Genomic DNA, 19,810 nt, shown 5'->3' on the forward strand with positions numbered 1-19,810 from the left:
TGACCAATAAATTTACTGTTTTAGCCATAGGAGCATGCTTGTTGCATTCCTATTATTCTTCATGTTAAACTAAATGGGAAGCAGTTTAACGTGAATTCGAATAACTTTCAATCCGTCTCCGAGCGAATGACCAAATCCCGTACTCTATGCAAAATGTTAAACAATTCTCGACGAACATATGATTACGGCCTAAAAGCCAACTGTCAAAATCCACTTTGAATGGAAATTCCGGAGAAACCGTTACACGCCAATCACATATGTTGGTAGTAAATGAAAGAGAAAAGTTTTCTCTTTCATAAACTGTTGTGAACTGTATTCGACTAGTAACAGTTTGCCTGGAATTTCCATTGAGTGGATTTTGACACTTGGCTTTTAGGCCGTAATCATATGTTTGTCGAGAATTGTATGCGGTGTCTCTGCTAAGTTCAGCACCCCGATGAAAAAGATACAAGACCTAACCGTTCTGCAGAGAAACCTGTCAAATTCAGTGTGTGGAACCTCATGTTCCTGAGCAGAGTTGCCACTACACGGTTAAATAAAACAACCTGCAGATTCTTTTAACATACTTTTGAGTTGTGCGTCGCTTTCGCACTTAAAAACGAGAGATTCGACTCAGTCGAGATCTTCAGTGGAGGAAGGTACTTTTGAGTTGTTTGGAGAATACTCAAAATTAGGTAAATTCAATTTAAATTTGAGTATAAAAAACCTATCAATGAGTTGTAATTTTTGCCGTCGTTAAATGGAAACTACCTTCAACACGGTTTACCTAATTTTAACTTCCTACACGATACCACGAGATTGAGTCACAGGAACTCAATTTTAGGTAGTTTTTCGTTTCCGTGTATTGTCGAAAGAATATCTGGCAGATCAACTAAAAATGTCTGGCAAAATTTGTCACTTAACAGCGACCTCAAAGTCATCGAAATTTATCAATCAATTTTTGGAAGATTTGTGGCATATTTGCAAAATGTTTGTGCAAACACCTAAAAATCTGGCAGAAGGAGAGGTTTGTATTTTTGTCTGGAAGCTGCAAAAAACTCTGGCTGTGCTAGGCATAATGGCATCCCTGCCTGCGAGATTCTATTACCCTCTCTTTCTAGCCATTAGCGGATGAATGACGCTCGCCTCGCCACGATACGGTGATCGTTTGTTTACATCGCTCCCGTGTCGGTTCGCCTTGACGGCAGATTTTGTGCTCTCACGAGAAGCGATACTCACGAGTCTCGAATGTTGTTTTCGCGAAAATTGTCAACCAGATTCTTCCACACTGAAAAGAAGTGTCAGTCGAGTACGGGACCTTGATGTGAAATAGTGTTGCGTTGACGGTAGGCTCCGTCGCGAATCGCGAAGATTAATATAAAATTTTATTTCAAGGTATTTTGTTGTGCTGCTCTTTTTCCTTCGCCGGGCCGATGAAAAAAATGTTGATAATAATCGTTGACGGGTTTTCGTGATTGCCACTGTCAAAGTGGCAATACTACACCTGGACCGAATTGCTGAACGTAGTGGCTTGTTTTAAAATAAGTAAATTCTTCCAAAGTAAAAGGGGCATGTACGAATATTCAAAAATATTAATAATTGAAAAGAGTGAAAGACAGTACTTCGATGTGAAAATAATAAAAGAAAAACTAAGTGTGTGGTGGCCGAGTATAGTAATATAAATAACTGTGGTGCGATCTTTGGGTGGAGTGGTACAAGTACAGAGCAAACAGTACGATATTTGCTGTGGTTGGTAGGAGCGGAGCGGGTACATCATGTGGTGTTAAAAGGGAGCGTGATTCATAAGTTCGTGTCTTCGAGAGAAGCTGCAGCCTGTGCTGTGCTGTAGGAACGGGCAGCATAGATTCATAGAATGATTAGGGTGACCAGCAAAATTTGGCTTATTTATTTTGCATTGTTAATATAGCGAAAACCAGTTTTTATCAGCCCCTTTGGTGAATTTTAGGCTTACAAAACGATGATGTTGACAAAATCGGGACATTTTTTTTCTTTTTAATAATCTGAAGCAGTTTACTATTATATAGTCTTCTATAAACCCTATCCATAGCATCAGTCATTTTTATTTTTGCATATTTTTCATCTCAAAAATTAAAAAAATATGCTCAAGAAAGGATTTGACTTGGTTTGTCTACTAGAGTCCATCAAAAAACTGGCAAAATCGGGTCTTCACTGTAATAATTTTATTATTAATTATTATTTGGGATTAATAATTTCCAAAGATCCTAGACAAACTCAAAATTATGACGTTAAGGGCCATGATCCAACTTTAGAGTCATTTGTCTCTTTTCGAGCTAGAACCCTATGTGCGGGTTTGTGAATCGAGCCCAGGTGATCTGCGCACAAGGCAATCGAATCACTGCATTACAGTCGCCTCCGTGTCAATTCCATTGTAATTGTAATTTATTAACTTTACTAGTTACATTTCTATACCTTATTTCAGTTCGAAGAGAGTTCATTGTAAAATTTTAAGTTTTTCTAGTTTGCTGACGAAGAACTGCAAGTGCGTTACTAAAAAAAATTAAATTTGGAAAAGGATTTTTCAACAAAATTGTCCGTAATCTTTAACAAAGGTGCCAAATAAAAACAACAATGTTATATGTTAGCGTTTCCAAGAGGCTCTGGAAATGATAAAAAACATATCAAACCTGAACATGGAAAAAATCATGACTTTTGTAAACAAACTTATTTCGCTCATTATTCCGCTACCGAGTTGAATTTCATGAAAAATACACATGAATCAACATCTTTATCCTTGGTAGAATCAATTTCAAATGTTTTCTAAGTTGAAATGATAACAAATTAGGAGGAATCAGCAAAACAAAAGTTTGTTTACATATCTTATTAGCCCTATTCAAATGTTGATATGGAACTTTTTTTATCAAGAGCGTTCAAGAGATTCACGAAGCGATTCCAGCAGCTAGTGGTGGAAAGCGAGGTAACCGAAAATCAGTTTTATGTTTTCAAGCCTGTCAATGTGCTTAAACTTAAGAAGATTGTCTCAAACTTTAAAAATTGTCCGGGAATGTATAATGTTGTATGGTGGATGCGTTTGACATAATTGTTGAAAAATTGTTAACAGTTATTAATGAGTCATTCCGGTAAGGTGTTTTTTCCGGAAGCATGAAAGAAGACGATCCTCATTCCAGTATCAAAAGTTCCAAATTCATCCTGAGCGGAAGATTGTAGGCCGATAAAAATGCTGCCGATCCGCAAGAAACTTTTAGAGACAGTCTTTAAAGAACAATTGTGTGAACAATCTGGGTTATTCCGATTGAAACCGCGCCTAATTTATTTCTGAAATGGATGCAGACTCTACATCATTGAAAGCCGAAATTGACTTTAATGGTCCACAGGGTAGTGACCTACGACCATTTTTGTGTATCACATTAATAATGGAGAATGCGCATGTAAAACTATTTCGGTGACACAGCTTTATTTACCAACAGCGATACTGCCCATAATTGCAAGTCAGTCCCATGTTTTATGGGGTTCCCTATCTACATGGGACTGACTTGCGATTATAGGCAGGATAGGTTTGATGAGTGCATCAGGCTAATGAGCCTTGAACTGACAAAGTTTAGGGATTAATTTAAATTAAAAAAAATCAAGCTAAATATTTCTAAGAACATATCTGACCAACTACGTGGCCGAGCAATTGTATGTTCTGCAATTGTTGAAATAGAGAGATGGTTGAACCAGTTGCAACTATCAACCATACCTTGGGGTGACACTGAACGACAAACTGAGCATAAATGAGCACATGAACTATACAATCCAAAAAGCTGTCAGAAAGTTTGGCGTGACGGGAGTAACGCAATTCTGATTAAAATCGCGTCTGGTATCTTCCCATGTGTATTGTCTGGAATCCTCACAAACATCTGTTTACCACTGCGGGAGGTCAAACTACAATTTCGACAACGGGAGTTGCCACCAATTGGCAATTTATTGAATCGTCCACCAGTATTGATGAAGCTGTGGAGTGCTTCAGTGCCGCTGTGGAGTATGCTGTTTCCCGTTCCGTTCCACCTAAACTGCCCCCGCAGAAACCACCGTGGTCAAATCCAAGATTACGCGCTCTCAAGCGAGCGCGATCAGCTGCTTTGCGAAAGTACTGCAGTTTCCGGTCGCCGTATTTTAAAAGACAATTGAATGCCACAAGCAACCAGCATCTCCGCTACAATCACTTCCTGTACAATCGTCATGTCAAGCGCACTGAAGAGAACCTTCGTCGGAACCCCAAACTTTTTTGGTCGTTTGTCAATTCCAAAAGAAAAGAAACGGGGCTGCCATGCTCCATGTTTTCAGAAAATATAACTGCTTGCACCGAAACCGAGAAGTGCAACCTTTTTGCAATACACTTTAAACAAGTATTCCATGATCGTTCCGCCACTCCGATCCAGATAGAAGAAGCAACGTGCAGGATGCCTTGTGATGTGTTTGATTTCAGTATTCCGCGTATTGCAGCAAAACATGGTAGTAGCCGCCACACGAAAATTGAAACTATCGTTTACTGCTGGCCCTGACGGTATTCCGTCGTCCGTGCTGAAGCGCTGTGCAGTTGCTCTTTGTAGCCCGCTGGCTAGGCTGTTTAATCTCTCGGCTCAACAAAGTGAGTTCCCTGCACGCTGGAAGTTTTCCCACCTGTTCCCAGTTTTGAAAAAGGGGGATAAACGTAATGTTTCCAATTATCGAGGAATTACTTCTCTATGTGCCTGCTCAAAGCTTTTTGAAATAATCGTAAACGACACTCTGTTCGCCTGCTGCAAGAGTTACATAGTGAACAGTATGGTTTTTTTTTTTTCCAAAACGCTCCGTAACGACTAATCTTATGCAGTTTACCACGAACTGCATACGAAACATGGATTCCGGATGGCAAATCGATGCCGCATATATGGACCTCAAGGCAGCATTCGACCGCGTGGATCATTGAATTCTTCTTAAAAAATTGGAATTACTTGGCTTCTCTGCAATGGCCGTTGCTTGGTTCAGGTCGTACTTGACGAACCGCTGTGTACAGGTTCAAATAGGTTCGACAACATCGGAAATGTTCTCAAACCAGTCCGGAGTTCCACAAGGTAGTAACCTCGGCCCGTTACTGTTCTCGTTATTTATAAACGATCACTCTTTGCTGCTTCCGTCGGATTGTCGTTTCTTTTATGCGGATGATACGAAAATTCTTAAAATCATCAAGTGCCTATCTGACTGCTTGGAGCTACAGGGTATGCTGCATTTGTTCGAGGAATGGTGCAAAAAGAACTTTATGTGCTTAAGTATCGCAAAATGCAGTGTGATTTCCTTCCATCGGAAAAGTTCGCCAATCGCGTATGATTATCAAGTTTGTGGAAGCTCTTTAATGCGGGTAGAGCACATCAGGGACCTTGGCGTAACTCTAGATCGTGAAATGACCTTCAAACTTCACTACGACGATATTGTATCAAAAGCAAACCGACAATTGGGATTCATCTTCAAAATTGCAGCAGAGTTTCGAGATCCTTTGTGTTTAAGATCATTATATTGTTCGCTCGTACGCTCCTTGCTGGAATCTAATGCTGTGGTATGGTGCCCTTGCCATGCTAACTGGATCGCCAGGATTGAAGGTGTTCAACGGAAATTTGTAAGGTACGCTCTGCGGCAGTTACCATGGCGTGACCCAATAAACTTGCCACCATACGAAGACCGCTGCCGTCTGCTAAACATCGAACCGCTGGAGGTACGAAGAATCACCTCACAAGCTTCATTCGCTGCAAAACTAATGACGGGCGACATTGACTGCCCCTCTCTGCTTATGCAGCTAAGTTTGTACGCTCCAGAGAGACCTCTTCGTCGCCGAAACCTCCTGTCCCTGGAACCTCGGAATACGCAATACGGTCAGCATGACCCGCTTCGATTCATTTGCGTGCGGTTCAACGAATTTGCAGATTTATTTGACTTTAATATGTCGTCCAACGTGTTTCGTCAACGGCTACTTAACCATTTTCGTGTTGTTCGCCGTAATTAGCTTTTAAGTTTTTTTATTCATTAAGACAATTTGTCAGATGAATTTATATGCTCACAAATACAAATACAAATAACGGATTTTTTACAGCCGGCGAAAGTGGAAAAATTATGCTATGGAGCTGTTAGTCAGACAAACAGATCGACTAGCTGAAAGATTCCTGGTTCGATCAGAACCTGTACAAGTGCTCACCGTATCAATATGCAAAAAACACAAATACACAGGAATTTTGGTAGTTGTATCCAGAATCCTACCTCGACGATTATTAATAACACTTATGATGATTATTTTCTGAATAGCAAGAACACATTAGAAGAAGGATGCGGATTGTAGAAGAGGAGTGGCATATTTTCGACAAAGCTGAGTTCGAGTTTCGAAACTGGCAATCAAATTCTGAGGAGGTTCTTCGACGGGTTAGGGTCGACATCTAGGAAACAGCGAAACGCTTCTTACAGTCGGAGAAATCGACGATAGCAGAACGAGTACTTGGCATGATATTGATTACCACGGTCAACTGTGCTTAACGGGTCGCATCGTCCCCACCAAGAAATTAGTTCGTCGAGTAGTAATGAGCCGTTTAGATGCACTCGAGATCGTGGCTTTTTATACAGTCCACGAAAAAATAACTACAGACGTTGGCAGTGAGCTGAAAACGTCGAAAAGACACTGAAAACTACGGAGACAGCGAAAGCAGAAGCTTATTAAATCACGAGGGGGGCCGGTATTCCCGTTCTATGAAAAGATTTAAGGAAATACCAAGAAAGGAGGAGGAACCGAAGAAGCCCAAGTAGGTCGGTGAAAGACAGCGAAACAGCCTACAAATGGCGAACTGTAGAAACCGTAGAAGCGAGAAGGTAAAGAGAGAAAAAGATGAAAAGAAGAAAAAGAAGAAAGAAGACCTTCGGCTACGCCCGGAGCGGTATACGGGAAACGCTCTAGTCGTCAAAGCAAACGACGATGTGACGTAAGGGTGAGAGAGGATCCTAAGCTAAAGGATCTGGAGAAGAATGTAGCAAGAACCAGGCGTACGTAAGATGTTGTTCGAGCTGAAGAAGAATCTACTGATCTCGTGGCAGACGCGATGAAAGGAGATGCGCACGTGAAAGCTTTAGTTCAAGAAGCAAGGGTCGAGCGCAGGAATCTGGACGAGATCACAACGGAAGACAAAGTAAGGAGCGCACTAACATTTGGCCATCAGGCTAGAATCTGTAGAGGTTCGGATAGATCTGATCTATGCAGAAAAGGGATACAGATTGCACAAATCGACCGAAGTGCTTGCTCTGCATAAAGAAGGGCGGAAAGGACCACATGACGAGAGGCTTCTTATGCCTAGAGTACAAAAAGCCGAAGGCAGGCAGGATAGTACACACGAAGGCTTCGTGATTGCTAAGATCAGTGGTGTATTCGTATGTGGCTGTTATGCTTCCTCAAGTTGGACACCAGAACAGTACAATCGGATGTTGGACGCACAAACCGACCCTATACCAGGCAATTCACTATACAATTGGTCGGCGGAATTGCGTTATAACGTAGAGAGTGAGGATTAGTGAGGGGAAGTGTAAAATAAAGCAGTTTGACAAAGACCTTTGTGGAAGCACTTCGTGCTGCCAGCCTCGTTCCATTTCAGAGTGCCCATGAGCTGTCAGAAACGTTAGCGAGGACTTGTGACGTAACAGAGCCAAGGAAATGGAAACGAGAAAATGTCGGCGTCCGGTGTATTGGTGGAACGAAAAGCTCAGTATCATCCGTGCTGATCCATGACTTGAGGAAGTTAGAGAAAATTGTAGGGTGACATTCCGGACTGCTAGCGCCGCTTTTAAACGCCAGATAGTACTTAATTAGTCTACCTGATACAAGTAGCTGTGCAGAGCAGTAGATACTAACTCCTGAGCCAACGCTTACCGTTTCCTTATTACCAAGATGAAGGGTCCAACGACGCCAGCTGAAATGTGCGCTGATAAACAGAAAATTGTGGAGGATCTCTTCCCGAATCACGATCTAACCTACACCGTCTCTTTGATGTAGCCAGTCGAAATGCTGGTGATAATGAATTCTCCAACGACGAGCTCTTTATAGTGGCAAAAGGGCTAAAAGCGAAGAAAGCTTCTGGTCCTGATGGTATCCTCAACGTGGCACTAAAGTCGGTGATCCTGGCGTTTCCGGACATATTTAGGAAAATTTTACAGAAATGCCTGGACGAAGACTACTTCCCGGATAGATGGAAGATCCAGAAGCTAGTGTTGCTGCCACCAACCACCATGAGATCCAGCATCGTGTCGGCCTATATGCATGCTGGATACACTTGGTAAACTTCTGGAAAGGGTCATCCTCAACAGGCCGACGACCTACGCTGAAAGTGAACGGATTATCGCAAAGGCAGTTGGGTTTTCCGCAAAGGGATATCGACAGTGGACGCCATCCGCACAGTGGATGATACGATCGACGTGACCAACGCGTTAATGGTGTCAGCTGGGAGGCTATCACCGTAGCGCCGCACAGAACCGAGTGCTGGTCTACGATACGAACATTAGCAAGGGGTCGATTAGGGTCACGGCGGGGTATCTCAGGGCTCCATACGCTCTGGAGTATAGTGTACAACGGAGTGTTAACGCTGCAACTGCCCAGGGGAGCCGAAGTCGTCGGCTTTGCAGATGTTGTCCTGACGATAACCGGCGAGACCCTCGAGGAAGTGGAGATGTTGACGGCAGAGACAATAGGCATCGTGGAAACCTGGATGGCTGACGTCAAGTTGCAGCTGGCTCACCACAAGACCGAGATAGTGCTGGTCAGCAACCGAATAAAAAATCCAGCGTCGTGATCAGCGTCGATGTGTGCGCTGAAGCTCATGGGTGTGAATGTCAACGATCGGTTAAATTACAACAGCCATGTCGACTATGTATGTGAGAAGTTTTCGAGTGCAACTAACGCAAGGATCATGCCGAGGTATGGCGTACCGGCTTGGCTGCTGCGCGGAACTCAAAGCGGAACCGGATGAAGTTGACAAGCACATTTCGCCTAATGGCTGTTCGTGTCGCGAGTGCGTACAGAACGATATCGTCAGAGGCAGTATGCGTCATTGCCGGGATGATTCCCATCTGCATCACACTGGCTGAGGAAGGGGAGTCCTACCAGAATAAAAATGCACACAATGCAAGGAGACTGGTCCGAGCGGGCTCGTTGGCTAAATGGCAGCAACAGTGGGACAACGCGGAGAAAGGAAGGTAGACCCACCGACTCATCCCAAATATGTCGTTGTCGGCGCATACGAAGCATGGAGAGGTGAACTACCATTTAACGCAGTTCTTGTCCGGGCACGGATGCTTTCCGAAGTACCTGCATCGGTTTGGACACGCTTGGTCACCCCTTTGCGCGGAGTGTGTGAACCAGCAAGAGACGCCAGAGCACGTGATCTTCGAATGCCCTAGGTTCGAAGAAGTTCAATCCCGTAATCCTGGCGTGACAATCGAAGGGATGTGCCACGATGAACATATATGGGATCCAGTCAACAGAGTAGTGTCGAGTATACTTTCCGAGCTGCAGCGAAATCGGCGTAGGGACCAACAAAGCTGCGCTCCGGACTAGAAGGCCAACGATCCGGATGCCAGACTCCATCGGAATTGCCGCACCGACCTTGACACCCTGCCGGGTAGCTTGTAAGTGGGCTAAATCCGCCGCAGAGGACTAGATCGAGTAGACCGCGTCGAACAGCCAGCGATAGGTCGTTGGGGCGCTAGTGAACCGGAAGCTATGCTCCGGCCGAAATCGCTGGACAGACTTTAGCCCCTACTGGCTTTTCCGTTGAGTAGGCTAGGTCCACCGCAGTAGACCAAGTTGCTTGGGGCTAAGCAGGGAGCTAAATGGTTCATGGAAACGAACATCAGTATAGGGAGAAATCTATTTCCGGGGAAATCACGATAGGGTAGTTTCACCGCCGTGGACTGTTGAACTACGTCGAGTCAAAAATGGGAGCTAATTGGTTCACGAAACAGGCTTTGATACCGAGTGAAATTCCACCGCAAGGTATCTTTCAATCGGAGTAGGGTGTGTTGACCGCCGGGGACTCTTCGCGTAAATCGGGATAAGGCTGAGAGCTGAATTACTCACGGAAACAGGAGCTGAAAGGGTTCTTAGAATCAGCAGTTAAACGACTAACTGAGACGAGTGATATAGGCCTACATAATAGATCGTCGCTGTTGTGCTATCTTATGACAAACGCCATTTTGGGGTAAACTGAGTTAGATATGCCATGTTACTCGTCTAACGAATCTCTACAAGATAGCGTTTCCAGAATTTTGAAATTTTACTTGTTTACTGAAATATAGCGAGAAAAGTTATTAGAAATTGTGAATGTTTTGCTTCAAATTATTATATCTTGGGATTGACTCAAATTATAATAAAGTTTTAGTTGCTTTTATGTGTAAAAATGTCGTAGAAACACAATGGAATAATAATTTTTAAAAGAAAAATACATATATTGGTAGAAAAACGCAGTTTTAGCTTTAAACTGGAAATATTGCCTATTTGGCAACACTGTAACTAAAAATAACCATTTTTTCTAGATTCCCTGACACATTTCCTTCGAAATGCATCTAACCGATTGTTTATAGACCAAATAAAGCCAAAGATATGAATAAAAGTTCATATTTGGTGAATTTTTTCTATGGAAAATTTTCCATGTACGATTATGACACGTCATACAATTTTTTCATCAATACACACTTATGACACGTGTGAGTGTGACTTTTGTTTACATTTTTAGTGGAAACTTGCAACATAGTCAACCGATGTTCGTAATATTTGAGAGATTAGTACAGAATAGGTAGAAGCATCAATTGTCTTCTCTGAATTGTTTCTACCATGTATAAGTTTCATGATATTCAATCTCAAACTTTAAAAATCGTTTTTCTCGAAATGTGCAAAATGGCGCTTGTCATAAGATAGCACAACAGCGACGAGATGGAAACGAAAAGCAAAAGAAGAGTCGAGAGTTAAGTGGGTCAAATGTCGACCCATTTCATGAATCAAGTCGGGTTCCGAGATAGATGCGGAAATCTCGTGAGCAAAAGAAAGAGGTGCGACGAAAGCAAAATGACTCCCCTCCCCCACGAAGTAGTACCTTGATGTAGTTCCTTGGGGACGAAGGGCAAAAAATGAGTAAGAAGAGTTTTTAGTGGTTAGGCACGAAAGTGAGTCATGAGTCCCTCACAGTGCCAATACACTAAAGGCTTGGGCTTTTGAAATTTTTTAAACTTTAATACGAAGAAAAAAGACAAAAAAGACGTTGACGGTAGTCAGCATAAGATGGGCTCAGCCGCTTTTAAGCCCATGTCGCCCATGCTCTCATTGGTTTTAACAAAGACAGAATTGGCTTGAAAAAATGGTAGCCTGGTTGGGCCTTGGTTTTTCAGCAATAGCCTATTAACCAAACACGTTTGGCATGTAAAAATAGATCACATTCCTGTGAAATTTAAATTCGCTGACACGTTGCACGAAAACAGACTTCCCAAATGAACATCGAACACCATGTTCGCTCTAGTTCTGTGCTCATCTTAAGCCCACATTTCGTGTGCAAACTCGAACGCGCTAATGCGTACCAAAACACGTACACATGTTCGTCTGCACAACCGAACCCCATGTACGTACGCGGTGTTCGTACACACAGGTTCTTGACAATAGTTTTCTCTTTCTATCACTCATCATCACTAGTGTTGACTCATTCTGTTTTGTGTGTGTGCCTTTCTTGTGTACGCACACGGTGTACGTACACGTTGTTTAAACCTAAGTTTGCACATTGTTCGCTTGGGTTCGGTGTTCGAGGCGAACCTGTAGACAAAGGCAAAGTAAGTTTGATGTTGAACGCGTGCACGAAATTTTGTACACAGTTTCAAACTTATCGATGTTCATGGGAAGACTGCACGAAAAAGCTCTCCACAGTAGGGCATCGCAAAAAAAAATTTTTTTTTTTTAATTCTCAAAGGCCCCCCCTCTCGTATTGTGACGAATGTCAAAGCAAGCTCAGATGCCAAATTTTACATCATTTGAACAATTTCAGACCCCGACCACTTCGCTTGAAATTTTTCGAAATTGGTAGTATGGGAAAATATGGAGGAAAAATACATCAAATGCTATAACTTTTAAAGTAGCAATCAGAAAATTACAATTTATGCCTCTTTTGACAGGAAATAATCTTAGTCATTTTAGCCCAAAAATCCCATATTTTTAATGATTTGTCTGCTCTGTGATGTAAATTATACATATTTTGTAGTATTTCTAATGTGAAAATATCTCAAAAATCGATCGGAGCCTTTTTGACCTTTGTCCAAATACGATAAGTTGGGGTTAAATGGCCTTTTGTCATTCATATTAAACTTCATCATCTTCTCGTGCATATATCGCTACTTAGGATTATAACAAAAATAGATTCGTTACCGGTAAAATTCAGGAACATCAAATTATCTGACATATAGTGTCGATTTTATATTTTTATCATAAAATCGCACAAATTAACTCCATTTAACAACAAAATTCTTATTTGATTTACTACTTTTAGTGTAAAATATGCTTGGTGATCACATGAGAAAACTTCATTCGTGGAAAAATAGGGGAAGTTGAGGTATTCGGACAAATAATGAAAAAAATGAGATTTGCAGAGTAAATATCAAAAAGTTTGATGTTTCTGAATTTTAACTCTAACGTTTTTATTGTTGTTTTATTCCTCAGAATTTTACACGTTCACCAAGTTACATTTTATGATAACCCCAACTTTTCGTATTCGGACTAAGGTCAAAAGGGTTCCGTTCGATTTCTGAGATTTTTTCACATTAGAAATACTACAAAATATGTACGATTTGCGTCACAGAGCAGAAAAATCAATGAAGATATGGGATTTTGGGGCCAAAATGACCCAGTACCCCACTTTTCCGTATTTTCCCAAAAATATCGCCATTCAAATACTAAGATTAATTCCTTTCAAAAGAGGTATAAATTGTAATTTTCTGATTGCTACTTCAAAAGTTATAGCATTTAATGTATTTTCCTCCCATATTTTCCCATACAACCAATTTCAAAAAAATTCAAGCGAAGTGGGCGAGGGTCTAAAATTGTCCAAATGATGTGAAATTTGGCATCTAAGCTTACTTTGACATTTGTCACAATATGAGAGGGGGGGGGGGTGCTTTGAGAATTCAACAAAAAAAATTTTTTTGCGATGCCCTACTCCACAGCACATTTATAGCGAAAACGGGCCTAATTTACGAGAGGCAGCTCGTGCACTTACCGACGAAATTATCAATCGAAAATTAGCGTCCACGATTGTCAAATTTTCGTGATTTGTTTACTGTTAATTTTCATCCAATTTAAATCATAGTAGAAGGTCTATGGGGGTGGGCGTAGCGTAGTTGGTAAATCGATTGCCTTTTATGCAGCGTTCCTGGGTTCAAGTCCCGACCCCGCACATAGGGTTAGAAATTTTTCGTAAGAGATCAAACGCGAAGAGGCTTACATTACCTTAAGGTTAAAACCTCTATGATCGAAATAAAAAAAGAAAGTAAAAGGTCTAAATATCACACTTTAAATATCAATTGACATTAAATAGCTTGCTGGCAACCCTAACATACAACCAAGCGTTTTCAATGTGCTCACAAACGTACATAGCAATACACATTCAAAGCTATCTCCATCAACACTTTACGGCACTCATAATCATTCAGCAGCATCGGTTCAGTGGACAGGTCACAAACAGCACGCCTTCGTTGTGAACTTGGGAACTAGCCAAGGCAATCTTGTTTCGAACACAAAACCGCAACAAAAACCCGCACTAGCGCGAACGGATATTGGTTTTTGTGGTCTGGTTCTTCGAAAACGCTTCATATGTAGGCAACAAGACCTTAAGCTCGTGATAAACTCAGTGAACGATTAGAAAAATTGTGAATCGGTAGATTGATAAGATAACTCAACCAGTGCTCAATAAAGTTTATTTCCGTAATAAACAACCGCGCAATCTCATTGCGGTTGACGTTAGAGTTTAGTGGTCATCGCAATAAAGAAGACAGAGTGGTAACAGTTTGGAAAAGAAACCCGCTTTGCTGTGTGCAAAACTTGCAGTGTCACTTAATTACTATGTAGTGGGACCAATATTGTCCATCCAAACACACAAGTTAAGTGTTCCCAAGTGTAATTCAACTTTGTTTTTTTTTGTATATTGCAAAGAAAACCTGACCCAAGACATAACGAAGAACACGCGCCGGTAGCGGCGTCGTCGTCGTCGTTGTCGCCGTCGTCTCCCCAAACGCGTGGAAGTCCAGTAAAAATAGAACTTGGAGATCGTCGTCGTCGTCGTCTGCTGCAACGTGGGAGAAGTAGTACACTGCAAAGTCTGTCGAGCAGCTGCCCAGCTGACCAGGGGGGAAAAGATGAGTCCCAGTGGCAATAATTGGGATGTGAAGTAAGTATAAAAATAAATAAATCAAATTGTCTCGTTAAAAGTACATTCTCAGCGGAATTGTGTAGTTCACTCATCCTTCAAAAACTAAATGCTATTCGCATGACATCATCTACTCGAATAAAAACACAAACCAGTTGTTAGTAACCTCAGGGAAACCAACTTGTAATCAGCCAAGGTTTGTTGTTTTGCGATGACGCGATCGTGATTTGAATGCAGGCTTCGAAGGAAAGGTACTTTGTGATACAAATCTTGCATTAGTTCTCGTTCGCTGTGTGACGATCTTATCAACCTGAACAGGAACAAAGTTCAATTTAATTTATAGCGGTACGGGGTTTCAGGCCAAGGCATCGCTGGTGCTTCTCGCGCACTAAGATACGGGTGCTTATTTATTCGCAGCTTAGTATCATTTTATCGGTACTAGTACAGCTGCTACTGAAAGTATCGCGTAATTGGGTGCTGTGGGTGATTGTCTGTCGAACGCAATAAACAAATTGAATTTACGATACCTTAAATTTGACGTCTCATTCAAGTATCACAGTGGTTCATGCGAAATTCGTATTTACTTATGCGGTCATGATTGCGATGAATGTTGTCACTGAAGATAAGAGGGAGATTTTAACCCAAGAAAATTTAATCGCACGTACGTCAACCGTCGCCAATTACAGTTCGGTATTCTAACTAAAACTGGTTTGGTCAATCTAATTTAGTGTTGCCCTCGATACAAACACCGTTTTTATCAGCTACCGTGTACTTTATCTTGTCAAAGTGTATACATGTATACCTCGATTTAACATACATTTTCCGATTCAATCGTGTACGTTAAATCTAATTTTATGTAAAATCGAAACACAAAAGAAACATTTGTTTTTGAATAGAATTATTTTTTTTATTCATCACACGAAATATTTACGAGGATATTACTGATTGTATCCACCCAACAGTGACATAGAAACCACATATTCACAATTAAACAATTAGATTGCTCTTCTGAACATAAACAACATATTTATCTTAACCTTGCCAAGTATTCGCCAATTCTAACAGATATTCATTTCATAAAGTTCGTCGCAAAATTTTCTCAGAATTCAGGACACTTATAAGAATAGTCAACAAAGTTGGATTAACCATTGTGTGCATGAAGAACACAATGCCTAACTTTAGTAAGTAAGAAAATTTGTGTTTCTATTTTGTATCATCTTTATCTTGGTAGACCAACCTGTCCGTTAGATAATCGCAGAATTCAAAAAGAGAACACTACTTGAGTTCTTGAGCAAACAACTAGTCACGAAGTTTTGTAAGCACACGAGTTCTTCTTGCAGAAAAAACAACCAAATCGAGCCATTGTAGCGCTATACTGCCGCTTTCAGCATAACAGTCCCACCTGCATTATTGTCGATTTCGAATTTTTTTGTTTAAAGGTTAAGATTTGTTCTAAAATTTAAGAAAAATTAATAAAATTAAGTGGTTTGTTAGAACCAATTACAAAAAAAATATCAAGTCGTAATGTCCCATCTTACAAATTGCGGCATAACAGTCCCACTGGCGAATCAATACAAAACTGATGTAAAAAGTGTTTGTTATTCACGTAATTTTTATTTTCGTTATTTCATTTAGTAAAATAGAATAGTAGCAACATAAATCATTATTTTATTTCGAAGAAATTAATAGAATAGCAAGTAAAGGAAAAATTATTTCTGTGTTGTTTCAACATGTGGAAGATTGTTCCAGAATTGTTCTTTGTTCTCTTCAATAACTGGCAAAATTCTGCTCAGTAGTGCATTCTTTCGGTTCAGATCTATTCCGCGCGGTGCTTTCAGTGGCTTGAGAAAGTTTTCCAAATGAAAGTTGCTACCAGTTATTATTTTCAGCTGCTTTTTTGAAAACGGAATGCAATGTTCTAAGTGGCAGTTTGTTTCAACCGAGCTGCTATAACTAAAGTGATAGCTTCCTTTTTTCAAAACTACTTGTCGGATATTCTCGATGTATGGGCGTGGATGAAGTTGATTCAGTGTATACTGAGAAGCAACTAGCGTTGTTTGGAAAAAATGATCGTGTGTCATATCGAGAACTTCAACCTTTTTCTTTGCCTCTCCAACTACAGTTTTAAAATCCGAATATGTTAGTATCGGACCACCTGTATTGTTTCGCATTCGTTTCTCTACTGCGGCATGAAAACTGTCGGCTGACATGAATGTGTGTCCAGATTCAAAGAACTTCAGAACTAATTTATTCACCTTAACTGAATCCGAATTCAATAGAAGAATTAGATGAAGAAATAGATTCCAGTTCTTATTCTGTCCGGAACAATTGTCTAAACAGAGCGTAATTTTAATCGAATCGCCATATCTTTTTAATACGCGATGGAAGCAACTGGTTATATCGCAAGCGGACCGTCCACTGACTGATTCTTCCCAAAGGCATGCCACTACAGGATATGTTCGGGTGTACTTTCCGACAGGAGCAAAGGTTTCGTTGAATGCCAGCAACCGCTGAGAAAAAACCACGCTTTTAAGCCCTTCTAGTCGGGGAAGCTGAATAACTTACAAATAAACGCAGATAAAAAATTGTATGGATTTTTAAAACACTTCTTACTTTCTGAAGGTCGACAGCCAGCACGATATGTCCGCGCTGGACCTCATCGCCGTCGTCTTGATAAGCAGCCCGAGATAGCTTTGCAAATCGCCTATGCTGCGAAAATTTGCTGCATGTAGAACAAGATATGTTCTGTGTCGATTCTTCGATTGGATGACCAGAATCTTTACAGTGTTCGGATGCCGCAACGCAAGTTTCGCACTGTTCATGCCCCAGTTTCACAAACGAAATGTTCATTGCTTTTATTTGCCGAGAATATGTCGTGTAGCTCACTTCAAAATCATGCGTATCCTGAAAGCTCTGATGCATGGATTTTTCAGCGAGATCAGATGGCAAATAAAGTCGATTTGGGGCATGTTCACGTCGGTAGTGCGATATCGTTGGGTTGTATGTTTGAATATGGGCTATTATAGCATCTCTCTTCGTAGAACTTCGTCTATACTTCCCACGTTTCGATACTCTCACTGCGCTGTCTTCATCATAAGTCAAACATCGATAAATAACATTACTGTAAATCATGAGTTCAAGTAGAAAGAAGCTTTAAATGTAAATTCAGTTTTATAGTAGTTTAAGCATTATTTATAATTTACCCGCAATCTTCCGAATATCCGAGTGCGTTTAGAAAAAACTTTCGGCAGACAGCCACGTTTTCGCCATTCGACGTTTGTATATTGAAGACGTAATGATACTTTTTAACGGGATTATCAATAATATACCGGTTTCTTGTTCGTCTTGTGACAGGAATACGCTGGACTCTTTCGCGGATAATCGCGCTCTGACCCGAGGCGTCTTGTTTCCAGAATATGTTGTGGGCACATAGTTGGAACCTGTGTACATTTTTCGCGACATGTCAAGCCACCCGTACATTCACGCTCTGCTGAAAATGTCTCATGTCTCAAACAGGTTAGCTTCCAAGCCTCGATGGTTGGTCTCGTGACATGTCATGGAATTTAAATGCGTCATCGGTCTTAAGACTGGTCATGAGGATAATTTACCTGTCGCGCGTAAGGCGATACCAGTCACACAGTTTACGAACCTGTACAAAGATGAACATTTTGTTATGGTTTGCTTGTTTGACCTGTATCTTATTCTTGATCGTTTAAGTACCGTGCAGTGGCAGATAAACGGAATGGTAGACGCTATATAAATTGAATTATTTTGAACTTTTTCAACTTTTTGATAGTAAATGTAGCGAGTTACGAGGAGTTAAAAATCAATAGTTTTAGACATTTTAAACGCACACTGGGAAGTAAATGCGTCAAAATTGAAAATTTTTCATCTTTTCACAGATAAATATTGTTCGTTATTGCAAGCTACGAGGAGTTGAAAATCAATAGTTTTAGACATTTTAAACGCACACTGGGAAGTAAATGCGTCAAAATCCAAAAATTTTCAACTTTTCACAGATAAACATTGTTTGTTATTGCGAGTTAAGAGGTGTTGAAAATCAATAATTTTAGACATTCTAAACGCACACTGGGAGGTAAATGCGTCAAAATTGGAAAATTTTCATCTCTTCACAGATAAATATTGTTTGTTATTGCGAGTTACGAGGTGTTGAAAATCAATAATTTTAGACATTTTAAACGCACACTGGGAGGTAAATGCGTCAAAATTGAAAAATTTTCATCTCTTCATAGATGAATATTGTTTGTTATTGCGAGTTAAGAGGTATTGAAAATCAATAGTTTTAGACATTTTAAACGCACAAGGGGAAGTAAATGCGTCAAAATTCCCTCGGCATGATACTGTACCTTGATGTGGTCCGGGGGCTTTTCCACCAAAGCAGTATTACAGTGATTATATCACATAAACTTGGGATACGATTATTTTCTTTTTAGTTAAGCTACATTGTGATCAATTTTAGTACTTAACTTGGCGACCTTTATTATCCACTGCCATGGTCAAATAATATACAATGTGGGTTTAGGGCCCCATTCTTAGTACTAATGTATGTCTTTCATGTGATGATCATAAATTCAGCTGTATCTTGTACCTATCTAATCTATTACATCTCTCATATATTGTCCTTTATTTCTTCTTTTCGAGTCCTATACTGCCATTCTACACCCGCCTTCAGCTGGGTCAGCAAAAATGGTGATAGTGAACGTCTTAACACTCACACATTCTCAAACGCGGTCTCAAGCATGAACCTATAAAAAAGCCCCCGCGCGCGGTTACGTATCGATCACGTCCGGAAGTCTATCCTTGATCCTAGAAGCCTAGGTCCATGCCTTCAGCTGGACCAATTAAGAAAATACGCTCATACCTAGACAACAACGTCTCATGGCGACATGACCGGGAACCCTATCGATATAAACGATCCCACTCTCTGCTAGAATTCTAACCGCGCACCGAAAATTTAATATCAGACTCACGGTTCGCGCGACCATTCAAGAACACACGTTACAAAATCACGTCAGCGCACAAACGTTAGAGCCCCTCGCGATTTTCCAAGCAACCTACGCCCACGAACTCGCAAACGTGATTACACCCCGGTGATAAGGTGAAAATCTCAGCACTCATAAACTTAGCAACACGATCTCAAGCGTCAACCTACAAACTCCCGCGCTCGTGCCATCATGAATCGGGATCGTCCGGAAGTCTCTATCCTCGGTACCAACAATCTAGGTCCTTGTTAATTAATAAAAAAAATAATAAAATTGAAAAATAACTCCCATATCCACTAGACAAAACTTTCCATGGCGACATGACCGGAAACTCTAGTGATATGGGGTAACTCTCTCCCTGTCAGAATGTGATCCGTACACCGAAAGCTA

At 40.9% G+C, this 19,810-nt stretch overlaps 1 protein-coding gene across 12 annotated transcripts in view; it reads left to right on the forward strand.

Annotated features, from left to right (window-relative positions):
* The first annotated feature begins 1,216 nt into the window (after nucleotides 1–1,216).
* LOC131692917 (phosphatidylinositol 4,5-bisphosphate 5-phosphatase A) overlaps nucleotides 1,217–19,810 on the forward strand; it is an 85,402-nt gene continuing 66,808 nt past the window's right edge. For 4 of the 12 annotated variants that reach the window (XM_058980316.1, XM_058980327.1, XM_058980328.1 and 1 more), the window contains exons 1-2: nucleotides 1,217–1,374; nucleotides 14,204–14,438. In XM_058980316.1, the coding sequence (XP_058836299.1) occupies nucleotides 14,407–14,438 (32 nt within the window). In that variant the 5' untranslated portion in view covers nucleotides 1,217–1,374; nucleotides 14,204–14,406. Of the gene's footprint in view, nucleotides 1,375–1,540; nucleotides 1,786–13,704; nucleotides 14,439–19,810 lie in introns of all 12 variants that reach the window. The other 8 variants (XM_058980317.1, XM_058980318.1, XM_058980324.1 and 5 more) reach the window with 8 other exon arrangements.

Source organism: Topomyia yanbarensis, chromosome 3 (assembly GCF_030247195.1).
Source record: "Topomyia yanbarensis strain Yona2022 chromosome 3, ASM3024719v1, whole genome shotgun sequence".
Taxonomy (NCBI): Eukaryota; Metazoa; Arthropoda; class Insecta; order Diptera; family Culicidae; genus Topomyia; species Topomyia yanbarensis.